Source organism: Tamandua tetradactyla, chromosome 9 (genome assembly GCF_023851605.1).
Source record: "Tamandua tetradactyla isolate mTamTet1 chromosome 9, mTamTet1.pri, whole genome shotgun sequence".
NCBI lineage: Eukaryota > Metazoa > Chordata > Mammalia > Pilosa > Myrmecophagidae > Tamandua > Tamandua tetradactyla.
The window spans coordinates 101,260,029-101,285,273 of NC_135335.1; the positions used below are offsets into that span (position 1 = coordinate 101,260,029).

The following is a 25,245-nucleotide window of genomic DNA, read 5'->3' on the forward strand; positions in this document are numbered from 1 at the left end:
AGAAGGTTAGAGGAGAGTAATAGGGAATAAAAAGCATTGAGGAGTAATATTATGAAATGAGGTCAAGGTAGAAAATCATCCACACTGAGGTTGATGGTTGAAGCTCTGCTCTTAGGGAAAAGTGTATGCAGTGTTTCCCACCATGAGTTCCATGGTAGTCAGATGCCTTACATGCTCTCTAGAAAGAAATGTTCCATGGTCCATAAAGTTTGATAAACTTATACCATAATCCTACATATTCCATTGGGTATTAACAATACCTCTTTGATGCAAAAGAATCAAAGAGATGAGCATTCATGAAAGCCCACAAGATTCACTGAAAACTTATTGCACTAAACCAATAGGAAATATACAATTGATCAGGATGGCAAGAAAGAGAAAGAATTTTATTACGAAAAAAAGAATTTTTTTTGTAAAAATGTCCCTAAAGATCCAAAAGCTCTTTATTAAGAATATGTCCCTTTGTGGAACTTCAGTCTTCTAGCTGGTGTTGCTTCACTCTGATATAAACGAAAAAGCTTTCTTCCATGCTGATTTTTTTAAATTGCCCTAATTTTATGAATAGGCTTTTTGATGGATTTTCACATGTATAAATTTTTTAGGACAAATACTGCAGACAGTGTGAATGATTTGTCTCAGGTCCAACAACATCATAAAACTTCACCATGTGGGTTTCCCCACCCATGCCATAGTATTTGAACACAATGGAAATGAACATTGAAGGACACGCTGAAGAATAAAAGAAGAGATATCACAGAAGGACAGCTTGATATTTGCAGAAAATGTTGGAATAAAGTTAATGTATCACCAAACAGCCAGCTCTGGGAGCAATGGAAATCACCATTTGCCTAATTCTTGAGGTGTTTCCCAATAGTTACTCTTACGCCAAAATCTTATACTCAAGACAACTCTCACCCAATGCCATTATTCCACAGTTGACTTGGAGAAGAGCAAACCAGAAGAAGGTTAAGTACTATTATGTTACTTAATGCCATAGTGGTAGATTAGGAAATACATCTTCATATTTAATAAAGGAAAATAATTAATATTCCACTATATAAAATGCATCCTGGTTAAAAGATGTGGTGGAGGATCATAAAACAAATCTGCCTCCATCCCACCCTCATCACCACCATTATTCTACCGAGAACTTCAGAAGAATGTATGGGGTCTCTAGAAGTTATAGATTTAGTTGTGCCTCTCCTCTATCCTACCTGTTCAAAGGAAGAAGTAGCCATGGATTGATCAGATTAGAGTACTGACTGGTCAAGTGATTTGACAAATGGAGGCACTTGGTATTAAAATCCCAATGCCTATGGTGATGGCACATTCTCTTTCCTCCCTCCCTTCTATCTGTCTACCACCCTATTCCTTGTTCCACTGCTCGCTTCCTTAGGAAATGATTGTGACAAGACCCAAGACTCCTGGAAGGAAAGAAAGCTAGGATGATGAGAGAGTGCCATAGAACAAATCTCTAAGCATTTAAATTTCAGTATTTTAGGAAAACATAGTGCTCCCCATGCCCCAACCTAATCTACCAGTTTTTCTACATTAAGGATAAGGCGAGAACCGCAGCTAATAGTCAAGAGTTACTTTTATTTTTTTTTTAATTGCTCTGATGCTCATCTATTTTAAGGGACCTCATGGGAGAGATGGCTAAAAGATGAGGTAGGATTTAATTTGGGGGGAGGACCTTGGACATAATGTCATCATATCAAGCCCAATCTCCCTCCCATCTCCCAATTTCCAAAGCCGCTATTGTTTCACCGTAATTGTCCGTAGATTCACTTATCAAATTAGCTGCACCATTACTAGACCAAAATCAAGGCCCAGAGGATGGTGGGCCACAGGGAGAGGTTCAGGGAAATACTGCCAAATCCTGATCTCCAAATGCCTAAGGTTGGGCATGATTGGGCAGCCCTGGGAGCCTTGGAAACCTTGGTGTTGGGAAATTTTCTCAAAGGGGATGATAGATGGGGTGGGGAGGGGATGAAATAGACCTGCTCTGCAGTTGTGTGTACAAAACAGTGCTTCTCAAACTCTCTATGGGGAAGACAAGGTGTTTTACATTTTTATTTGCTTAATTTGTTTTATTTTAGTTTAGACTGATACTTTTATAAAATACAACAAAAACAAATTGAAAAACTAAAGTAAATAAATGTATACTAAATTAATTAATGTAATATAATTAATAAAGTAAACTAATAAAAATCAAAGCCATACAAAATCACTACCCAGTTTTTATGAGTAGATTGAACAGACAGTAATTGATATTTTATTAAATAAAATGCATTACTATAGAGCAATGTTAAAGTGCCTAACAGTTTCTAAAGTCCTACTCTCTATTTGCATCCTCATCTTGTCCCAGACTGGTAATGAAACAGGCCACAGACAGGCATAGGTCCACGGACCACACTTTGAGTGATGCTGCTCTAGAGGGCGTGGTCTGTGGCTCTGAGGAAGCAGGTGGCTGGGCTGTTGAAGAAAAGTGATCCATTCAGCCCAAGAGGGGAACCACATCCATGGCCCTTGGAGCCTCTAGGCAATCTATGGCCCTTGGAGCTTCTAGACAGTTGTTCAAAAAGGGTCTCTTGAAACATGAGAGGATTGAGAGAGAAAGAGGAGGGATGGAGGAAAACAAAACCCTGTGCTCAAAAACAACATCTAAGTGCAGATAACAAGGACAGCTTTCCACAGCACAGCAAAGGAAAATGGCAGAGCCCACTGACGTGGGAAGCCAGCCCCAGGCTGCGCCCAGCTTTGCTCTCGCCCAACCCAGCCCAGCCCAGCTGCAGCAAAAGCCTTCCAAACCAAACATGCCTTCCATGCAGCAGACTCAACAGAACAAAAACCGACACCCAGAAATAAATTAGATCACAGATCTCATCATGTTACACAGCTCACTGTTCTCAAATCCAGGATCCTGAATATAAAAACAAATGAGGCTATTAAGCAGCACATCAGTCTAAAGCCAAAACCAAGTAACTCATTACTACAAACCAACATGATTCTCAGAATTTTCCAGGTCAGCTACAAGGAAGAGTCTTCCCAACTAAATTAAATCTCACCCATGTCTAATTGCAGTATATACGGTTAAATTATTTTTGCACTTTGTCACAGCCAGCTTGCCCCTTAGAACATCTAGTCCCCCAGGGACTTCTCAGTGTCAGGCAGGTATGAGGCCCGGTTGAAAGAGACATGGAACCTGCAGCCAAAATATAAGGGTTTAAGAATCAGCTCTGCCACCTGCTAGTTCTGTCATCGCAAGCCAAGTCCCCAAACTTAAGTTTTCTTATCCATGAAACAAGGGCTAATGAGACCCACCTCCCTGGAAACACTGCTAAAAATGCTTTGCAGTTTGTAGAAAGGCTTTGTGGATACTAATAATCCTTATTACACATAGAAGCAAGAAGCTGAGAGATGTTTTTTTACTATGTCCCCCTCCCCACAAAAAAGAAAAAAAAATAAAGCTTTGTCTTTTGTACAAAATATTTCTTCCTAATGATTCAAATGACTTCTAAGCATCACACAGCACCTTCTTTATTTTCCAGCTGTGATAGAGTAGGAAACCCACCTCATTATGCCCACGTTACAATTTGGAAAAATGACACATGAGAGATTCATCCCAGGCACGAAGAAGTGATTAAGGTCACTTGGAATTTCAGAGGGACATTTGGGTGGAAGTAACAAATTTGGTTTATTCAGTTTGAGGCTTTCCTTCACCTGGTTCCTCTGTGTCTCATCCTCTGCTGTCTTGGCAGGAAGTTACTACTTCACGCTGGTTTTTCAATTCTGTTCATTTAACATGCAGAAAGCTTTACTGCGGCCACATCCCTCTAAAATGAAAGGAAGCTATTTATCAGAGTCTATGCCCTGCCAGTGCTTTATTAACAAGCAAGTTATTTCAGCTCAGGCAAGTGATTCGGTCCAGTTGTAGGCTTGTAATACTGGGCAAATTACTTAGCCTCTTTGAGCCTGTTTCTTCATTTGTAACATAAATATAATACTTGTCTGCCTTCCCCACAGACACAAGACAAGAAAATATGTAAATGGCCATGTAAAGAGAATTTGGAAATTAGTTAAAGCACTTTACTTATATAACCCAATAAAAATAGTATTAAAAATATATAATTAGTGTTGTTATTATTATCATTCCTATTTTGTGGTCCAAGAAAACAATGACTTGGTGGGAATCTCTTGCAATCTGCCAGGTGTAATAGCTCTGGATTTCAAACCACCTTTATTTAAAAAAAATCGAATTTAGAATGCATATACCTTAGAAAAGGGAAAATAAGATCTGTTAATTCAATGCAAGTTTTGGTCAGTGTTTCAAGACAGTGACTGAGGTTCCGGTGCCTGAGGTATCTATTTAAACGCATTTTATAGTGTCTTCCTTATTGATCAGAACCCAGCGCAAAAAGAATCTTGCAGAACCTTGAGCCTAATACCTTTCGTAATGAAGGAGAAAGTTCTTTAGAAAGCCTGGCAATGCACTGGCAAAGTTCCTGAGGAGAATGACGAAATGCCCCCCTCGATTTTTAAAAGATGCTATTATTAAAACCTTGGATAAACACATGGTCATTTTCAATTAAAAATGAGAAAAGAGAGACTCTGAATCAAAACCATTTTGCCAATGTTCTTCTTTAATAACATTATTAAATCTCCCAAAGGTTGTAACTAAAATGTAACCAAACTTGGTCAAATTCAGAGAAAATGGCATGACTAGAAATAAGTTTGCTACAAAACACACGGGTTTCTCGGTATGACTTTCAGGTTTCAGCTAAGCCACCCTGTAAAGCAGCCATGATCTGTGCAAGGCTTCTGCGTCTCTCTATAAATGAATTTATGTCCAAATGAAAAATAAAAATGAAAAACAACAGGCACCCCTTTCTGCTAGAAAAAATAGTAAGTTTTGCTTTAGAGTAATGAACATCTTTAAATTTTTTCTGTAACTTCAATAAATTCTGTATCGCACCCATACCTCTACCAAAAAATGCTAAAAGCAGAGATCGGAAACACCCAAAACTGAGCATACTTTTAAATCTAGGCGTGAAAAACCTTACCTCTAGAACACTTGTGGTGAGAAAGTTAAAACTGGCCGAGATCAAAATTCAATCTTCAGAATGTTCCTGTGCCGATAGTATCAGAGTATTTAATCTGGACTTCATAAATCTAAGTCATTAAAATGGCCAAGTTTTCTTCTCTTTTTCTGCTTTTCCTAATAGCCTGGGCTTACGTGACTCCAGAATGTAAGTATCTCCTATAATTAACACACATAAGCAATAAATGAAATTCAATGGGATTATATTGTGGCATTATAGAAAAAATATTTTGCACAACTATTTCTAGCTTTCTAAACTATGATGTACAATTATTCATCATTAAAATTATAATAATAACTATAAGGAGACTGCAGGAGCTTTTTTCCCCCTTTGAAAATAATATAGTGGCTGTCAGATGAATTACATAAAACAATCTAATTGGATGTTTATGTTAAGTCTTGGTTTTCTTGTAGCTTTCAACATGGAAATTATTGGAGGGAGTGAAGTGGCCCCTCATTCCTGGCCATTTATGGCTTCTATCCAATACGGTGGAAATCACATTTGTGGAGGGATTCTGATTCATCCACAGTGGGTGCTGACAGCGGCCCACTGCCGAGTTCGGTAAGTGCCCTACGCTTTTCGGGCGAACGTGGTTTTCCTTCAAGGTGGTTAGAAAAGAAGCTCGCCTCTCCTGGGAGAGGATTTGATATACTGTTACTTTCTGTGCTGGTGGAGTGTATTTACTTTCTCACACATCCACCTTCGCTGCCCTGGATTTTCCTTGTCAGAAAGAGTTGGGCTAACTCTCCATCCCTCTCCCAGCACGCCTTTAGACAAATTCAAGTTCTCTATTTAATGCCAGGGGAAACATTGATAATTGTTAATTAATTGAATAATTAATTCAAGTAATAATTGAAGCAGCAGTATTCTTAACGTTGTTACATCATGCCGCTCACAAGGAAATCAGATCACCTAGGTTTGCTTTGTGTGCCTCAGTTTCCCCATTTGACAAATGAGTACATTATAATAATAGTACCTGCTCCCCTCCAAAGTTTTAGGGCTCACAGTTTGATAATTAAGCTGTAAGGGTCAACAACCTTCCCAGGTGGAATAAAAAACCGTTATAGGTAATTTACAGGGAGAGTTATTTTGGGGAGATACTTAGAATAGGGGGATTTTCTGTAGAGTATAAAACTCTCAATGTCCATTTCAACCTATGATTCTCTACCCACTTCAGCCAGTAAAATACAAACCCACATTGAGATGCTATCACCATCACAAAAGGAAAAGCAATAGAAAACTAATTTTTCATTTGTTACCTGTTTGTCTTTCGGTTTGGGGATTTTTGTTTGTTCATTTCCTTATGTATCACTCTTGAATAAGCTAATAAGAAAGGGAGCCTTCTCCTTTCCTTACATACATCACAGCACTTCACGTAACAACTTGCCACAGCCATAGTGGTTTGTCCTCTGTGCGTCAGCTAGGTCAAAACAGAACCACTGGGTGCGTGGTGATTGCATGGTAGAATGCTCGCCTTGCATGCAGGAGACCTGGGTTCGATTCCCGGACCATGCGCCAAAAGTAAAAAAAAAAATACAGATCCGTCGAATGGACCGGCCTCTCCATGTTCCTTTTGGGTATTTGTCAGATTGCCCCATTTGAATGGGGTCGTTTTCAAACATGAATTGGAAGCTTTGAAGCCTGCCAACTGTGAGAGCTTGGATTTTATTTCTAAATAGCAAGCCACTGATTTCCAATTTAATGTGGTTCATTTAAATGGGGTTCTTCTGGGCCCAGACATCATCTTGCATCCCTGTCACCCCAGACCTTCTCTCCAGAACACCTGGCACCCCAGAACCAGGTAGGCAGAGGGGACTGTCTATAAATGTTCATTCCATTCAAAGCATCCACTTCTTCAAATATGCTTATGGTGAATGTTCAGTTGGAATACTATCTCTCCAAACTAGAAGGCTTGACCTATAAATGCTCAAATGCTGGGTGGAAAAAACGAAGGAGATTGGAGGATTTTCTTTTTTGCTAAGCCTAAAGCATGGTGTGTGAAGTCCTTCAAAACCCATAAAATGCTATCCAAAGTTAAACAGTATTATTAAATTGAATTTTAAATTTTAAGTGGACTTGATTCAATACAAGTGAATTCCCAAGTTGGGGAAAACAGCTTATAAAAAGACATAAAAAGTCTTGGAGTTTAAAAAAGAAAAAAAAACAACTACTGCTGAGCATCATTTTAAATGACTGAAGGATAAAGAATTCCAGGATATTTGGATCAAATTTCCTCTGCAGAACACTTGGGTGTAAAAATGTAGACAGATCAGTACTTGAAAAAAATATTAAACTTGAAGAAATCCAAAATATTTATGAAATAGTTCAATGGTGGCTTTCCACAGATGTACTCTCAAGTTTCCTGTGGGAATATTTCACTAACCCCAAGTCTCTTCCTCAGCAAAATGGTGAAGTGTGCCAAATTTGGGGATGTTCTCTCCTCATCACCCACCCACATGCTTCCTCACTTAGCAATTTGGCCTCTTTTAATAAACTGCCATGCCAGTTATAAAAGGAAACCAATAAAAAAAACTCCCTGCATAAGCTTATTTTCAACTTATCAGAAGCAAAACTCTCTTGTCCACTGTCTTTCAGGGCCCCCTCCAATGTCTCCCAGCCCTTCCCCTCCTCTCAAAGCCTAACAAGTCACCACATGGACTTCCAGCACAGCCTCACTCCATCTCAATCTCTCTAGGCTCCCAGAGTATAATGGCTAAAAGTACAGGCCCTGCCTTCGAATACACTGAGTTTTAATCCTACCTGGGTTTGCATCCTGGAGCCACCACTTAATATCTGTGGAATTTTCTCAAGTTTGTTGATTGATGTGAACCTCAATTTTCTCATCTGTAAAATGGGGGTAATCAGAATACTTACCTCCCAAGACTGTCTTCGGGTACAAATGAGGGAGAATATGCAAAATGCTTAGCTCAGGACCCGGCACATCATCAGAGCTTAATGCATATTATCCAGGGTTGTTATGTGTGCCTTCCCAGGTAGTAACAGTGGAGCTAATCTACTGATCCAATCTGTGTTGATGGGACAAGACTATGAAAAAAACCCTCTCTGACAGCCAAGTCCTCCCCACCCTACCCCTCTCAGGACAAAGAGGTCTTCAAGAAACAGGGTTCCTCCTCTTTCTCTAAGCCAACTCTGCAGGTGAACTCACTGCCATCCCCCCCTCTGTGGGACATGACTCCCAGGGGTGTAAATCTCCCTGGCAAAGTGGGACACAACTTCATGAGCCTGGCCCTGCATCTCATGGGATTGACAAAGTCTTCTTGACCAAAAGGGGAATAGAAATGAAATAAAAAATTTCAGTAGCTGAGAGATTTCAAACAGAGTAGTGAAGTCATTCTGGAGGTTACTCTTATGCAGTATATAGACATCCCCTTTCAGTTTGTGATGTGTTGGAGTAGCTAGGGGGAAATACCTCAAATTGTTGTACTGTAATCCAATAGCCTTGATTCTTGAAAATGACTCTTTACCTATATAGCTTTTAAGGTGTGACCATGTGATTGTGGAAACATGACTGACACTCCCTTAGCCAGTGTATAGACAGATGAGTAAGAAAAAAAAACGACAAAAATAGATAAAGAATGGGGGGGTATGGGATATTTTAGGTGTTCTTTTTCACTTTAATTTTACTTTTATTCTTATTTTAATGTTTTTGGAGTAATGAAACATTCAAAAGTCAATTGTAATGATGAATGCACAGCTACATGATGATAGTGTGAACCACTGATTGTACAATTTGGATGATTATATGATATGTGAATATATAATACATCTCAATTAAAAATATATATATCTAAAGCAGAAAAAAATAAAAGAAAAGAAATAAGGTTTCTGCCTTTGCTGTCAAACCTCAAGGAGTGGGTCTACACTGGAATACTGAGCACCTGGACAAGCTGGCAGAGGAAATATGAGACTTGAAGGGGGTCGGCATGAAGTTTAAAAAGGAGTCATGGAAAGAGCGCAAGACTGAGTCATGAAAACTGGGTTTGAATCCTGATCCCCCTACTTCAGAGATGCGTCACCCTGGGCCAGTCAACAGACACCACTTCACTGATGAAAAATATACAGCCCACCAGCTTTAACAACACCAGAAAGGGCTGTCATTAGGTTCAATCAAGATCACATTTATGGATGCTGCACCAGTTTGAAAGTATAATGTACCCCAGAAAAGCCATGTTTCAATACTGATCCAATCTTGTGGGAGCAGCCAGTCCTTTTAATCCTGATTCAATACTGTAGGTTGGAAACTTTCAAATAGATGATCTCCATGGAGATGTGACATACCCAATTGTGGGTGTGGTCTTTTAATTAGATGGAGTTGTGTCACCACCCATTCCAGGTAGGCCTTAATTAGTTTACTGGAATCCTTTAAAAGAGTAAACATTTTGGAGAGAGTCAGAAATGACAAACGCGATTGAAGCCTCAGAGCCAACAGAAACTTCAGAGCAGAGCTGACACACATGCAAACACATGGAGAATGGAGACACGGATGTTTGGAGATGCCTGGAGTCCAGTAGATGTCACCATGAGATGTTAAGCAAGCCAGAACCTGGAGAGAGACAAGGGGAGCCATTAGATGAAAGCCAGCCCTGGAGAAGCAAAATGAGGAAACCCCACAGGAACAGAGGCTGAAAGCAATGGAGCCCAGGAGCAAGAGACCAGCAGATACCAGCACGTGACTATCAAGCTGCGAGAGGTGTTCCTGACGCATCAGCCTTTCTTGACTGAAGATAACTTCTTGTTGGTGCCTAAATTTGGACACTTTCACTTCCTTAGAACTGTAAACTTGTAACTTATTAAATTCCCCTTTTTTAAAAGCCATTCCAATTCTGGTATATTGCATTCCGGCAGCTTGCAAACTAACACAGATGGCTTTTGGCAGATGACAAAAAGACTTAGTCACTAGTCACTAAGTGACACTTTTTGTCACTTAGAAGCAATGTGATTGTGCTCTGTGTAACACTCTTCAAAGTAAATCCAGGGTGGACACGGGAAGCTGCATTTTACACAAACACCTCCAGGTGGGCGCTTGACCACACTTGGGGATGCACTGTGTGTACAAATAAAAGACAATGGTATTATTACTTCTCCTTGGAGTGAATTCAGACCCAGAGTTAGCTAAGGAGATGGAGTCCCAAAACTCAAGTAATTCCAGGTAACTCACGGACAGAAAAATGGACCTTTGTAATACAAATTACATTAAAGGGTATCCAGAAATGGAGAGCTCAGAAAGCTTTCATCATCTGTGTCAGGTGCTTTATATTAACATGTTCCAGGGGAGATGAAAACAACCAAAGCATTTCAAAGGCAATAACCAGTGAAGGAAATTGGTAAAAGATGAAGGAAAACCAAAAATTTTCTCAGCCCCACCTTCATCGGAATCCATCCTCCATGCCTCCCACTGGTACCTCACAGCCTTCCTTGTGTGAGTTTTTAATGCACATATCCTTCTTTTCTGTTTGATTGTGAATTCCTAGGGATTTTGTAACATCTTTCCCATCCAAATCTTTGGATTTAGTAAGAATGTTGAATCTGAATTTGAATCAGTCCTCGGAAATCCAATCCATATCCTATGAGAAATTTCATCCCCAGCCTGATTTTGTAATAGGCAAACTTTTCAACAAATAGAACTAGAATTCCAAAAGTAAATGAAAATAAACTCTTTCGGTAGAAACCAAAAAGGATTAATTCTGGGAAATCACAGTTCTGCCATGTGCCAACCTGCTCTACCACAATTGTGCACTCATTTCCCAAACCTGAGATGATCATATCCTCCTTTCTCTTTATTAGTCTTTATTAAGCTGTATGCATGAGAATGTGCATTTTTGCTGTAAGCTGCCTTTTATATGTAGCAAGGAAACATATGCAAACAAATACATAAAATTATTTTTATATCCTTCCTTGTTCCAAAATAGGGATTTGAGGTGGCTTCCATAAAAACAGACATTGCAATGGGATATTTCTGTAGCATACAAATGGTTCCAAGCTATTGCCAGGATCTTAAAAATAAAAATAATTTCTATTTTAATCACTGGGCCTAAGTGAAATTTTACCTAACATACAGCAAATCAGATCAACTGTGGCACTATTAAAACACTGTTACCAGGACTATGTACAACCAGGGGAAAAAATTGTTGTTTCCTCACCTGACTCACCAGACTATACCCTATAAACCTTCACAACAGAATGGAATTGTATCTTCAACTCAAATTAGCAATTATTTTTCAGCTGGAGGAAAGTTTTCCTTTTATTTTTCAAATCATCTTTTTAATTGAGAGAGCAGGAAGTAGGAACATATGGGATAGCCATGTTATGGTCCTGATTTCTCCAAGTTGCCCCAAGATGAGGTCTCGGCATACCAGTTGAATAAGCATACAGTTGGGCCTTAGTTTGTAAAAAAGAATGAAAGAAAGAAAGAAACTTACAGTAATGGGTACAAATCTCAACCTGGAAACTCAGGTATCTAAGAAATATAGCTTACTTTATTTTTACATAAATAATTTGAATTTTACTGTAAGCTTTATCTCAGGCAATTAATGGTTCACTGCTTTTTCCCCACCATTGATTGCAAGTTCTGATAATCTTTCACAACACCAAGGCATAGGGTAGGGTGGGGTTGAGGGCCGATTTTTTTGGCCATTGATATCATCTGTCCATACAGGTGTCCTCTGAGACCTCTGTCACTCCATCTAATCTTCAGTCCTTGGTCTAAGCAGATTACCTTGGAGATGGTCCTTGTTCCTGTATGTAGGTGGCCGTCTCCACCATTTCCAGGGCTTTGTGAAACATTCTGCTGCTTCTGTTCCATCCTAAGGTGTTGGGAATTTTTAAGAGGCCAACTGGGATCTTGTCAGCCTGGCCTTATTCTGCAACAACTCCTTCTTCTCTGAGACTTACTGCCTCTGAAATAGTCAAAACTCATGCTGCTTCACTGGGGGCCACTTAGACAAAACCTTTTCTCATTGAGTCCCCTCCATCATCGCTCTTTTGCTCACAATCCTTTGGGAATCTTTTCCTGGGGAAGCCTCTGCCTTGTGAAGAGCCCTCTTTGGTTTTCAGAAGCTTGAAGTCATAACTGTATTAGTCAGGGTTGTCCAGAGAGAACCAACATACAGCAAATTAGATCAACTGTGAAAGAACTGAAATCCTCAGTTCTTATTTTAAGACCTTTAACTGATCAGGTGAGAAAACTCTCCTCGTTGCCAAGGGCAATCTCCTCTGTTAGTTGCAGCTGCAATGTGCCATGGATGCAGCCAACAGACTATAGATGCAATAGGTCAGAGCTTGCTTGACCAAACACCTGGACACCATAATCTAGCCAAGTTGACACATAAAATCAACTCTTAGTAAGAAAAAAGCTGCTTCATAAAGTCTTCTTTGTTCAGTTCTTCCCGCCAGGAGAAAACCCTCTACAGAAACATTGAAAGCAGCTCTTGAATGCAGAGGTGACAGGTGAAATGTCACCTCATTCATTCAACAAATATTTACTAATAACTACCATGTGCCAAGCATTGTTCTAGGAGCTGAGGACACAGCACTGACAAGACAATCAAAAATATCTGACTTCAAGGAGCTTAGATTCATCAGGGGGAAAATAATTCATGAATATTTTTAAAATATTATTATACTCAAATATATTTATTGTTGGTATGAATAACTCCTTTTAGGGATTCTTTTTAGGAAAGTTATCTACCTCAAATATTTTTAATTTTCACTCTTGTTAGAACACTTATTTTCAGACTTGTTCCTGTAGTAGAATCACTAGAATCCATATTGTTCTTTGCTTTGATAACACATTCAACTCCACAGTATGAGCAGGGAATCATCTTCGTAGCTGGAACTATGACTATTGTATGAAAACACACATTCATGGAAAAAAATTAATAAGTTTAATCATATGAAGTTGCCATAGGCCAAAATAGTTGAACAGTGGTAATTTTATATAGTTCTATCATTTATTTAGCTAAACAGGTATAACTACTTCCATTTTTTCTTTTTTCTTTTTTTTTTGCTATTTATTTACTCTGGTGTCTGCTAACCATTTGCTTGGTAAAAACCTAAAGTGTGGAAAAGAAACCAGAGGAAAATAAGATAATGAATAAAATTTTCTCAGTTGTATGGCCTTTGCTCAGTTTAAGAAGCAAAATAACTCTTTGTAGATTGTAGTAGGTATTGTAGCAAAAGAATGGCTGAAGAATGAAGCTGCAAAACAAAGCCCATGAAGAAATGACGACTAACATAGCTATCATTCTAAGGTGGCTTATTTAGTTCTCAGCAATGTACACCTGCCTTTGCACCAGGTAAACCCTCGCCAGGGAACACTTGTGCGCTAGACCCAAGCCTAAAATGTGCTTACCCACCTCGGTCTATTAACATAGCATACCTTTATGAGATTTTAACAAATTGTAACTTTTTGCAATTAAATGTAACTTTAACATTACACGAATTTGTTAGACAAATAAGTCCAATTTTGAGAGGAAACGCTTCAGTGAGTAAGAAGCCTAGCTGATAGGTGGTCCATTTATCAACTAATCTTCACCTTTACCAAATCATTTTGATTCTCTGCTTGGCATCTGAAAGCTTCCCTCAGAAGTTTTCACCCCCGCTCAGGCTGGCCCAGCTGCATGTCCCCTGAATTTGATTCCCCTTCTGCAGGTGTTGATAAACTTTTCCATCTTCGGTGGTTTCTTCACCCCGTCGAAGCTTCTCAAGCTTTAGCTTTTGTCTCACGCTCCATGTTCTTAGAGTCTTACTTTCTGAAATCCCAGAGGTTGCCTTCAAACAATGTCCTCCTCTGGCTGCCTTCTCACCACCACAGAGCATTCGGAAAGCTGCAGAACTTGCCCCCTTTTTTGCTGGAGTAGGCTACCCTGCCTGACCACGTGGGGTGAATAGGGAACAGCCCCATGGTGTGTCTCCCACTTTGCTGTCTGTGTTCTCTGTTATTTCTTTTTGCTTTTACAGGTTTGCCAAAGGCAAGTCTCCTAAAGTGGTTTTAGGAGCACACTCTCTTTCTAAGAATGAGGCCTCCAAACAAACATTTGACATTAAGAAATACATACCATTCTCAAGACTTAAATCAGATCTTGAATCGAATGATATCATGCTGCTTAAGGTATGTGCATTGGCTTCCTTCAGTTTCTCCAATGTGCTTAATTAACTGAACCATCTACATACAAGCATAAAGCACCCTCTCTTTTCTTGAGGTGATTGTGAACATATTCTATAAGGATCCATATTACCCCATATATTGCCTTGAAAGGAACAAGAATTTACCACAAAGGCACCAGGGCTAGTATTCTTATGAAGAAAAGCAACCCTGATGCTCGCATTTGAGGGAGGGGGACATGGAATGGCCCACACTGAAAGCTTCATTCCCAAATGCTTTCCTCATTATCAACTGAAAGCCATAATAGGAGTTTATGCAACAGAGCCAACCAAGTGACTTCAGGAATCAGAAGTGAGTTACAACTTAGTCTAGACCATACTTAATCTAGTCCAAACTTAGTCTAGACCATACTCAAGGGTCCCATCTAGCAGGAAACAGCCCAGCCCTCAAGGTTATGACCCATGAATGTTATTCCACAGAAAACCGTCCAGTGCAGGGGAAAGGCCAGTTTCCTTGAGACTGGGCAAAATTCCTGCTCTTTGCAAACTCTCACCCCAAGAATCCTTGAGCTCTACAGGGAATGGAGAGCATGTTCAGAAAAGCAATAACCACAAATACAGCTGCGGGCTGCCACCAAAGTAGATCCAAGAAGAGAGATGCACTCCTAGGACAGAGGACCACACATACAACACTCAAGCTAACAGCAGAATACTAACAGGGACAAATGATGATTTATTGTTTTTCTAATTTACCAGCTTCACATGGCTGCAAAACTCAACAAGAATGTCCAGCTGCTCCACCTAAGATCCCAACACTATATGAGAGCTGGAACCAAATGCCAGGTTGCTGGCTGGGGGACCACCGACCCAGAATTATATAGCCCCTCTGATACCCTGCAAGAAGTCACTGTTACTGTCATAAGTCGAAAACTCTGCAACAGTCAAAATTATTACAACCACAAGCCCATTATAACTGAAGACATGGTATGTGCAGGAGATGCCAGAGGCTGGAAGGATTCCTGCCAGGTAAGTCTCTGGTATTCTTCAAGCAGGCATCTCAGAGAGGCATGGAGAATATGAAATCATAACTTAAAAAGTTTATTCTCCATTCCTGTAGAGCGTTCTCTGTTTTTTTCATCTGCCAGTGTGAATGAGTCATAAGAACTCCCCCAATCCCTAATAAGCGCTCACTAAATGTTTGTTAATAAGGGTAATAGACTATATCTGGCAACTTTTACAGGCTTCCTTTGAGGGGTGTTAGCAACTTAAGGTGACTAGGAGAAGATAACCTATCCAAGAACAGAAAAACATCTAAGACAATCAATACAGGGGTCTCATAAGATTCAAATGCAAAAAACTCAGGTATACAGTACATGTTTCTCAAATGATGTTGACTGACTTACAAAAAAGAAAAGCTATCACTGTACTTTCAAAATCTTTTGGTTTCTGATATAGTAACAACAACAATGAAAAATATGATCATGTTTAGGGGTGACAGATAGGTAGATAATTAATTTTTTAAAAATTAGAGTGTAGTATTCTCCACCACACTGTACCAAGCATTACTGGTGGAGAGGGGTAATGATTTCAAAGGTCTTTTGTATCTGCAGTCCCCTCCTAAACATCCGTTTTCATGACTGACCAGAGTAGAAAACACAGCTTTGCAACGTGACAGGCGGCAGAGGGAAAGTTGGTCTTCAGCTTTGAAAACCAGCTCTTTATTTGAAAGGCCCTGTTGCCCCTTGTAAGTCTTCTCACTCAATTTTGGTCACATGTTGTGCTTCTAGAGTCCTCAAAAATTGTTTTATTCAATAAGCATTGACTAAGTGTTGTGTATGTATATAGTATTAAGCTCAACCACATGACAATGCAAAAAGGAAAAAATAATATAGTAAAGTAATCTAAGAAATTTACCATACATTGCTCCTTTCTGCTAACTTCAATGGCAATTTGATTTAAAGTCTGTGAATGCCAAAATGAAATTCACAGCTTAAAAAATATCTTTTATTTCAGTGGATTATTGCAAACCTTATCTCCAACCACTCTTTAGCTAATAAAGCATAATAGTCACTGATAACTAAAGGAGTGAGTGTGTGCGTAGACATAGGCAGAGAAAGAACAAAATTTAAGCATGGATATAGGCAGGAACAAGGACAGAGACATACTCATAGTCAGAGACAGAAACAGAGAGTTAGAGAACCTATACTGAGCAACAGGATGTGCCGGGCACAAAGAAACAAAGGACCCAGATAATAATCCTTTGAGTCATCAACAGTTGGTGGTAGAAACAACTCAACAGCTTCTCACCAAGTATCTGCCCCTGTTCTTCTTTCCAGGGTGACTCAGGGGGCCCCTTGGTCTGTAAGGGTGTCTTGTGTGCCATAGTTTCTGGAGGTCATAAATGTGGTAAGGCCAAGAAACCTGGAATCTACACCCTATTAACCAAGAAATATCAGACCTGGATCAAAAGCAAGCTTGCCCCATCTCATGCAAGTCAAGATTACAAATGATTTCCTTGGATCTAGTCGCTTGCAGTTGCTGACTTTTTTCTGGCTTGCTTGCTGTTCTCCAGTCCGACTTTATCTTCAGATGTAGCTAAAGAGAGCACAGTGGGGGCTCGGTTCTGCCCCCTCAGGACTGATTTTGTTAAGGAATCAAGTTCCTGTCCAGGTATATCACTGATGTATTTCTAACTATGCTGACTTCGGTCTGAATAAAATTTAGAAGGCTATCTGTTTGTCTTTTATGGAAATAAGATACAACAAATGATACCCCTCTCTACTCCTCTCACACTCCCCAAAAGGCAAAAAGACTAAATAAGACAGTATCAACCAAGTTTATATTGTGATCTCTGCTGGATCATCATAAGTTGTCTTTTTAGAATAAGAAACAGTAAATTCAAACACCCCAAGTCAAGGTAAGAATGAATCATCAAGGTTTATAAAAATATTTAGGACAGCATTTATTATTAATTAATACCAGCCTTTGCTCCAAAAAAATATGTTTAACAATGTACAAAAATACCCATGATAAAACAAAATAAAAAATTAAAAATAAGCATTAATGGAATTTGGACAAAGGGGAAATGAGAGTAGGAAAGAGAAGTCAAGGTTGGTCATTGTTAATAACCAAAGCACCGTAAGTTTCTTCTTACACACTTACTAGAGGGAACCATATTTGACCCTATGCGTTCCATTGGCCAATACAAAAAAAATCATAATCAGTGGCATGAATTACAATATCCAGGAAATAAGAAATAAACAGTGTGTGCAACAGTAGGACCACTGGTGCTGTAACTGAGACCAGAGTGAAATCTCTCATGAGTCTTTCAAAAAAACATTCCATGGTTCCCATACGCCCATCGGCTGTATCAGGATCACTGGGGAAAACTGTTTTAATCCAGAATGCCCTGGGCTGTTGTCCAGAAATGAGATGGAGTAGAGCTAACGTGGGCCTGGAAATTTCCATTGTTTAAAAGCAAGTCAGCTGATTCTAATAAATGGGAAAATCAGAAAACCACTGATAATGACCATCTTTAATAACATCTTATAAGAAAGATGACAGTAAGTGCCATGGGGTTGCTAAGTGTACCTGAGAGCCTCCACTATCTTCAAAGGCAGGAAGTAGTACAGTGATTAGAGTAGTAACAATATCTCGTGGGGGGATGGTGCTAGACTGTCAATCAACTATCTTCTTTAGCAATCTAGAGCCAAACAGTTAATTTCAGCCTTTCTATTTAATTTTGGCTTCCAGGAATAAATAGTGCTCGTTTCCACGTGGTACCACTGAGTTTTCTTACATCCACATAGAATAGAGTGCCTTGTTCATTTCTTTATTTGTTTATTATGATAGTCCCTAGACTATTAACAAGCATGTCCTTGGCAAGCCTACCTTCTGAATGCTTAGACAAATGGAAGCACTGGGTAAAAAAGCAGCCAAACTAAAATTATATAAATGCTTTGAGAATAAAGTAGTAAAAATAAAATGTTTCCTTAAAAAATTCATCTTGTGTCATTTGATTCATTAAAAATATACGGATTCTGGGTGCATGGGTGGTTCATTGGTAGAATGCTCGCCTTCCAAGCGAGAGACCTGAGTTCAATTCCTGGACCATGCACCCAAAAAAACAAAAAAAAAAAAGAAAGAAAGAAATATATATATATATATATATATATATATATATATACTGATTCTGACCAAAAATCCCAGATGATCTTTTATAGGAAAAAAAATTGTAGAGACTCAAAACTCACCATTAAAAAATAATAATTCCTTATCTATTTCCTCTAAATTTCAAATCCATGAAGCATATAACAAAAAGGACTATTGAGATTGCTCAGGATATTCAATTGGTGAATACCCTGAAAAGTTGTTACCCAAACCTGACAGTCATTTCATTATTTTGGATTCCATGCTGTTGACATCCAGTAGTCAGACCAGATCAAATTCCCGGGGAGTAAGCATCTTTATACCGCAGTAGACAACCTGGAATTGGAGAATAAGTCATTTATTTTGACAAGCAGCTGATGTCAGAGCTCATAATTGAAATGCATCCCTCATCCTTTCAGGGAAGTAGTATTTAACATATCAATATCCGCCCCCCCCCCCAACATAGCCTAAAAATATATAGTGGTTTTGTTCGTTTTTTCTCATTTGATTTTTTAATGCTTTTTCTTTATTAGAGAAGTGGTGGGTTTTAAAAAGTCATGCATAAAATACATGATTCCCATGTACCGTCCCACCACAGACATCTTGCATTGATGTGGAACATTTGTTATAATTGATAAGAACACATTTTTATAATTGTACTATTAACTATAGTCCAGGGTTTTACTTATGGTTCACTGTGTAGTGTAGTTCCATGGATATTTAAGTTTTTGCTTTTATTGGTACCATATATATATATATATATAATCAAATATTTCCCCTTTTAATTCATAGTCAGATACATATTTCAGTGCTGTTAATTATGTTCACAATTAACATCATCCTCATACTAAGGCCAGATAGAGATACCATAAAAAAGAAAAACACCTACCAATATTTCCCATGAACACAGATGCAAAAATCCAAAAAAAAAAAAATCACCAACAAATCAAATCCAACAGTACATTAAAAGAATCACACAACACAATTGAGTGAGATTCATCCCCGGGAACATGAACACATGAAAAACCCACAACTAACATCCCACTCAATGAAGAAAGAAAGTCCCCTTCAAGACAAGGAACAAGACAAAAACGCCCAGCATCACCACCACTACCCAACATTGTACGCACGTTCCCACCAGAGCAGCCAGGCAAGAAAAAGAAACACAAGGCATCCAAATTGGAAAGGAAGAAGCAACCCCCCCGGCCCCATTTGCAGATGACATGCTTCTACATACAGGAAAGTTGCGGAAAATCCACAATAAATCTCTCAGAGTCAATAAATGATTTCTGTCAATGTTGTAAGAACTATGTCTAGAGTCCCTAACTTAGACCTAAGTACTCCAGTTAATCTGAGGCCAGATTCCAATTCCATTCTATTTTCCCATATTGCGTATGCATTTGTTATTCTAATCAATGTAGAGCCCTTTTGTTATTCATGATTCAGTCTAAATGCAACCTCTTCCAGTAAAAGCGGGGATTGAAAGCCATACGAAAGCAAAAGCTCTGGGATATTGAGCTGGGTTCCAAATCAAATTGTCTTTTATAGAGATACTTTCGCGAAGTCATGTTTTTAACTCTGGCCTCTCTTGGTGTTGGATTTCACACTAAGGAAGATTGAGAATTAACAGTAATACCACAAGAAGGAGCATAAGATGTACAGATGGTGAGACAGTCTGAATTTATGCTTTCATTTGGGATACAAAGAGAAATATAGGCTTGAGAACTCCTTGGAAGGAGTAAAACCATGTAGTGCTTTAATCTGAAGAAAGTTGTCTCAAAGAAAATTAAATTGAGGCAAATACCCAGATTTTAAAACTGCTCAAAGGTTTTAGAGGAAAATGGTTTGCTGTTGCCTTTTGAATCATCCAACTTGCTCCCTTCCTTTGTGACTATGGACAGAACACATGTGCCTCCCCCACAGACAAAGAAAGCCTCATGCTTTGAAATCGACCCTGTTTTAATACAGTGAAAGCACTAAGATTAATGAGGTCCAAAATGACTATTATTATTGAATAATAATCAATAGTTATTCAGATAAGCAATTAAACCCATCTAAAACCATGTAGCAGAATTAGCCCTCTCTTCTGGCTTTCTTAGTTTCTGCACATAAAAAAGGGTCTGAAGAACAGATCCTTTCACCCAAAGTTTGACTGTTCCAGAAAGTTCTCTAATTATAAGAGGACTGCTCTTGATCAGACAGGGAAGCTCCTCCTCTTAGGCTACTTCTCAGTTTGGGAAAGGACACAGGCGTGGTGAGGAAGGAAGGAGACAAATATACCTAGAAAACCTCTCTCAAAAATCTTACAATTTCACCAGATTACCAAGGCCTGGCTGAAAAGTTATCCGTGTATTGTTTTAGGAGTTATTTGCTGCCTGAACAGTTGGATTTATTGTGTTTTGAATGATTCAGCCCTGCTTTTAAGCTTTCACACATTGACTTCCTGTTCAAAAGGTTGATTTCTTCAGTCTATTTTGCTGAGTCATATCAGTCAACTCTAGCCTGACAAACTTTCCTCATCACGTCTTATGCTCTACCATGAAAGGAACACATTCATTTTCTGGTTTTAACCATAAATGTCTATGAAAAAGCCTTTACGGTCAACATATAGAGTCAACTGTGAAGCTTCTCCTGGGAACTTGGAAATAAGGAGAAAAAATTTGCCTTCTGAGAGTTAAAATTTAAACTCCATTTATTTGGGTTAGAGCAGAGATGCATAAAATCATTCTAAAGAGACAGTTAGTTTCCTAATGCTGCAAGACTAACTATAGTCTGCTTGAAGGTTAACAAATCTCAAGACTGAGTGTCTCAGTCAGAAGGGCAGGAGGGTAACCATGAATACAGAAAAAAACAAGCCAACACAGGCAATGGCCCAACAAGCACCCAGCAGGGGAGGGAAAGAGCCCCTACACTTGCCTTCTGGCCTCATCCTTATTACAGGCTGCATCCAAGGAGCAGTCAATTAACTTATCCGGTCTTTTCTGATTTCAGGCATACCAAACACATTCCTGTGAGCATTTTTCTCCCTGTGACAGTTATTTCTCACTGTAAATTAGTAAACATCTTACTTTTCTACATCTATGATTTTTATCTCTGAGTAGGGGGAATATTACGCAGCTGTGGGAATGAAAGAGTCCAAAATCGGCAGGCTATGTAGCTGGCAGCTCTGATGAAGAGTCTGGATGAACTCCACAGGAGATGCTTGCTGGCTGAAGCAGCAAAAAAAAGTCTCTTCTTCCTTAGAAGTCTTCCATTGACTGAATTATCTCACTGGTGAGAGACATGCCTTAGTTGATTGTAGATGCAAACAGCCATTGATGCAATCAACTGATTGATGATTTAATACCTCAGCCTTCCAGTTTAACAACCAGCCACAAAATATCCTGCAGCAATGTTCAGGCCAGTGCTTGCCTGACCAGACAACTGGGCCTTGTCACTTGGCCAAGTTGACACCAGAACCTAACCATCCCAGGGGGCCATTTTAATTCATCTTTGAGAGACAAAGCCACTTTTGGTATGCTGAAGAAATCAAGTTTCAGTCCCTACAGCAATGAAGGCCAAATCCTGGAATCTTGGTAAATTCACCAACATAATGAAGATTAACTACCCCATGAGGCCTTTCATGAGATGAACATTTTGCTTTTACCCTAGAAAGCACACATGGTATCACTCCATTGGTGGTGAAATTTGCTCATATTTGGAACATCCATCTATATCTATATATTTGTGCATTCTGATTGTCAAATAATTCTAAAATTACAGTTTCAAGCTGTATTCTATCTCGTTCACTCAGTAGCAGAGGCTGCTGGTTTGTTACGTAACAGCCATCTCCTCTTCTTCCTTGGTAACAAAACTGTAATTTTATTTGGGGTCAGAAATGTGCAAATATTAAAAAAAAAAAAAACAGTTCCCAGCCTCTCTCACTGTGAGTAGTTGCCAATGAGATGTAACTGAAAGTCTTTGGTTGAGGGATTCCAGGAAGTTCCTTTAAAGAAAACTAATACAGCAAGAAAGGGGGCTTTTTTCCCCTTCACGTCTTCCTCCTCCTACTGCCTGGGTTATAGACGTGATGGCTGTAGCTCTGGCAATAATGCTGGACCATGAAGCAAGCTTGAATAGAAGCAAAACTAGTGACAGCCAAGCTGAAAGAAGGAGCCCTGATATCAAAGGAGCAGCCATGCAAATGCAGTTCTCTTTGCCCGAGCAATTTTACTTTACATGAAAGGGGGGAAAAACATTTATATGGTTATTCCACTATTATTTGGAACTTTCTGTTATATATGTCCCGGCTAATTCTAGTAGGTAAAATTGTAAACTTCAAATGTATATCCTTGATGTAATCTTATGACAATCATGTATCATTATGCCCTTAGGCCCAGACTCTCCTGAACCTCACATGGCTTTAGTTTTCCACCTTGCCCTATTTAAACAAGAATCGATTCAGAAAAGCAATCCTGTAAATGTTATAATCGATAAATCATTTTCCCCTCACTGCTCCATCTTGTGGCTTAACACGGAAAATGTCCTGGCTTACTTGAGAAGATATTTTTATCTTAACCACACACTGCATAGTAAACATTCTTGTTCCTATTATAAAAATAATACCTGCCACTCAGTAATCTGTAACACTGTTTTCTCCTTTTGTGTCTATTTTGTAATTGGGCCTGGTAGAACTATTTTGGGAATATTCCATGAAAATAATGCTTTCTGGCATCTGAGGTTATTACATGTTTGATTATTTCACAAGCGTTTGAAATAATACAGGAATTTCTCCATCCAGTCTACAAAAGCAACCCCATCGGGAGAAAGCTGGACCCCATAACCTCCTGAGCGTTAGCAACACTGCTGAAAACCAAAGCAGGCCCACGTGTGGCCAGGCCAGCCAGCAGCACAAAGGATGGCTGTGTTAGTAACCAATTAAAACGGACTCATAAATACTCACCATTAAGCATCCAGAGAGATGTATTCATTCATTCAACAAATACTGATTGAGCACCTGTATTTGCCAGGCATTAAACTGGTCACTGGAGAGACCGAGAAGAAAAAACTCCTGCCATGTAGGAACTCATAGTCAAAGGACAGAACATGGACATACAAACAAATAATATACTATGCTCCAAAAATTGTTATAATAGAGACATATACAACATTGTCATAATGGATACATGTACAAAACAGCTATATTATGATCTAAATTTTCTATAATGGAGCCTTGGACAAAAAGTTTTATAATGGAGACAAGTATAGGAAAGCCAAAAACTCATTCAAGCATGAGTCATTCAGAATTCCTGGAAGACAAACAATCTGCTCTACTAGGCTGGGCCTGTATAGACGAGGTCTCATTCGCTTGTATTTTGTCAGCAATTCCCTGGAACTAGAAAGGGAAACCTTGAGAAAACCAGATTGATACTACTCATCTCTGACCAAATGAAAGAGAACAATAGCTTCCACAATGCTGCAGTTAAGCCATATCAATAAAAGTGACTCTATTTACTCCTTTTAGAACTCTGCTCTTTCCCCTGCCTACTCCCACCATAGAGACATTCAACACTAAGCCATGTGAGCAGCAGAAATTTCTCAGGAGGAAATATTCCATTTCCCTCAACAAGAGGTGATTCAACTCTTTCCATGTAATCAGGAATGATTATTCATCTGCCCTTTTAGAAGCTTTAGGTACCAGAGTATCAGAAGAATTTGTGAACCCTACAAGTTGACATGTGAACTGTAGGGTATATCCATCATATACTTTTCCTCTGTCTCATAATCATAAAAAATGCAATTCAGTGTTAAAATAGAAATGGACTAATATATTGGTTTCCACAGACTGCTATTCTGCTTTGTCAATTGAGGAGACTGACATTGTTGAGTCTCCCTGCCCTGTGTGATTTAACCACGGTAGCCCACACAAGTTACAGGTTTGAGTTTGTTGGATTGAGTCGAATTTATACAAGAGCTTGGTTCTATTTCCAAATTTCTTACCTTCAAAACTGTGTGGTTAAGAATTTTACGTCTCAGGCAGTGCAACGGTGGCTCAGTGGCAGAGTTCTCTCCTGCCATGCTGGAAACCCGGGTTCGATTCCTGGAGCCTGCCCATAACAACAACAACAAAAAAAAGTCTCAAATTAACTCTCTGAGTTTTAATTAGGGAAAAACTGTTCAAACGACATTTAGGATAGGAATACCATAATCAAAGAAATCTTATTAGAATTTGTGCTGTAGAATTCACTAGACTCCACAGAGCTGAGACTCATATCTGTTTCATTCACCACTTATAGAGTCAGAAGTTAACATAGATTCTAGCATTCAATGGCTGGTTAATAAAATTAATAAATGGGGAGATGGGTGGGCAGATGAACGGATGAATAAATGATAAATGGAAGAACTTACATGTTGATGAATAAATGATAAATTAAACCTCTGATTTTAGAACCATTTAAGAATATAACAATAATATGCTTGAAATCACCTTAGGAAATTATTTATAAAGGCAAGGGGTAGTATGGTGGTGGTGGTAAAATACACAACCTAGAAAGTCCCATGATTACGTTTTATCAGGCTTGAATCTCCATGATGGGAAAAAAATAACTGCTATCTAAACATTGAATATTATTATTTATTTAGAGGTTTCAGTGAGCCATCCTTTACATAAGACTTGGTGAACATCACTATAGCTTTGTAAGAAGGAAAAAGAAATGGTTATGAAAACAGTATGTCTGGTCTGAAAGAGACTACTTTTGATGTTACTTTGTTTCAGCTTTGTCGTTATTGTCTAAATACTACAGTACTTTGGTCCGCTTTTAGCAATATTGAACCTTAAGAGGTAAATTATCTTGATAATTTTCATTAAATGCTTGTTCTTTTCAGTTCTGTA

General features: G+C 38.9%; 1 protein-coding gene across 1 annotated transcript; it reads left to right on the forward strand.

Annotated features, from left to right (window-relative positions):
• The first annotated feature begins 5,087 nt into the window (after positions 1–5,087).
• GZMK (granzyme K) lies at positions 5,088–16,948 on the forward strand. The gene is made up of 5 exons (XM_077115169.1): positions 5,088–5,249; positions 5,516–5,663; positions 14,082–14,232; positions 14,982–15,251; positions 16,562–16,948. The coding sequence occupies exons 1-5, from the start codon at positions 5,186–5,188 to the stop codon at positions 16,733–16,735; spliced, it is 807 nt and encodes a 268-aa protein (XP_076971284.1). The 5' UTR covers positions 5,088–5,185; the 3' UTR covers positions 16,736–16,948.
• The last annotated feature ends 8,297 nt before the right edge of the window (positions 16,949–25,245 follow it).

Bases quoted from the DNA above. Each gene is read 5' to 3' on its own strand.
- GZMK (XM_077115169.1), top strand. From the start codon at position 5,186: ATGGCCAAGTTTTCTTCTCTTTTTCTGCTTTTCCTAATAGCCTGGGCT. The intron at 5,664-14,081 runs GTAAGTGCCCTA...TTGCTTTTACAG, and splicing joins GCGGCCCACTGCCGAGTTCG to GTTTGCCAAAGGCAAGTCTC. The intron at 15,252-16,561 runs GTAAGTCTCTGG...TCTTCTTTCCAG, and splicing joins GCTGGAAGGATTCCTGCCAG to GGTGACTCAGGGGGCCCCTT.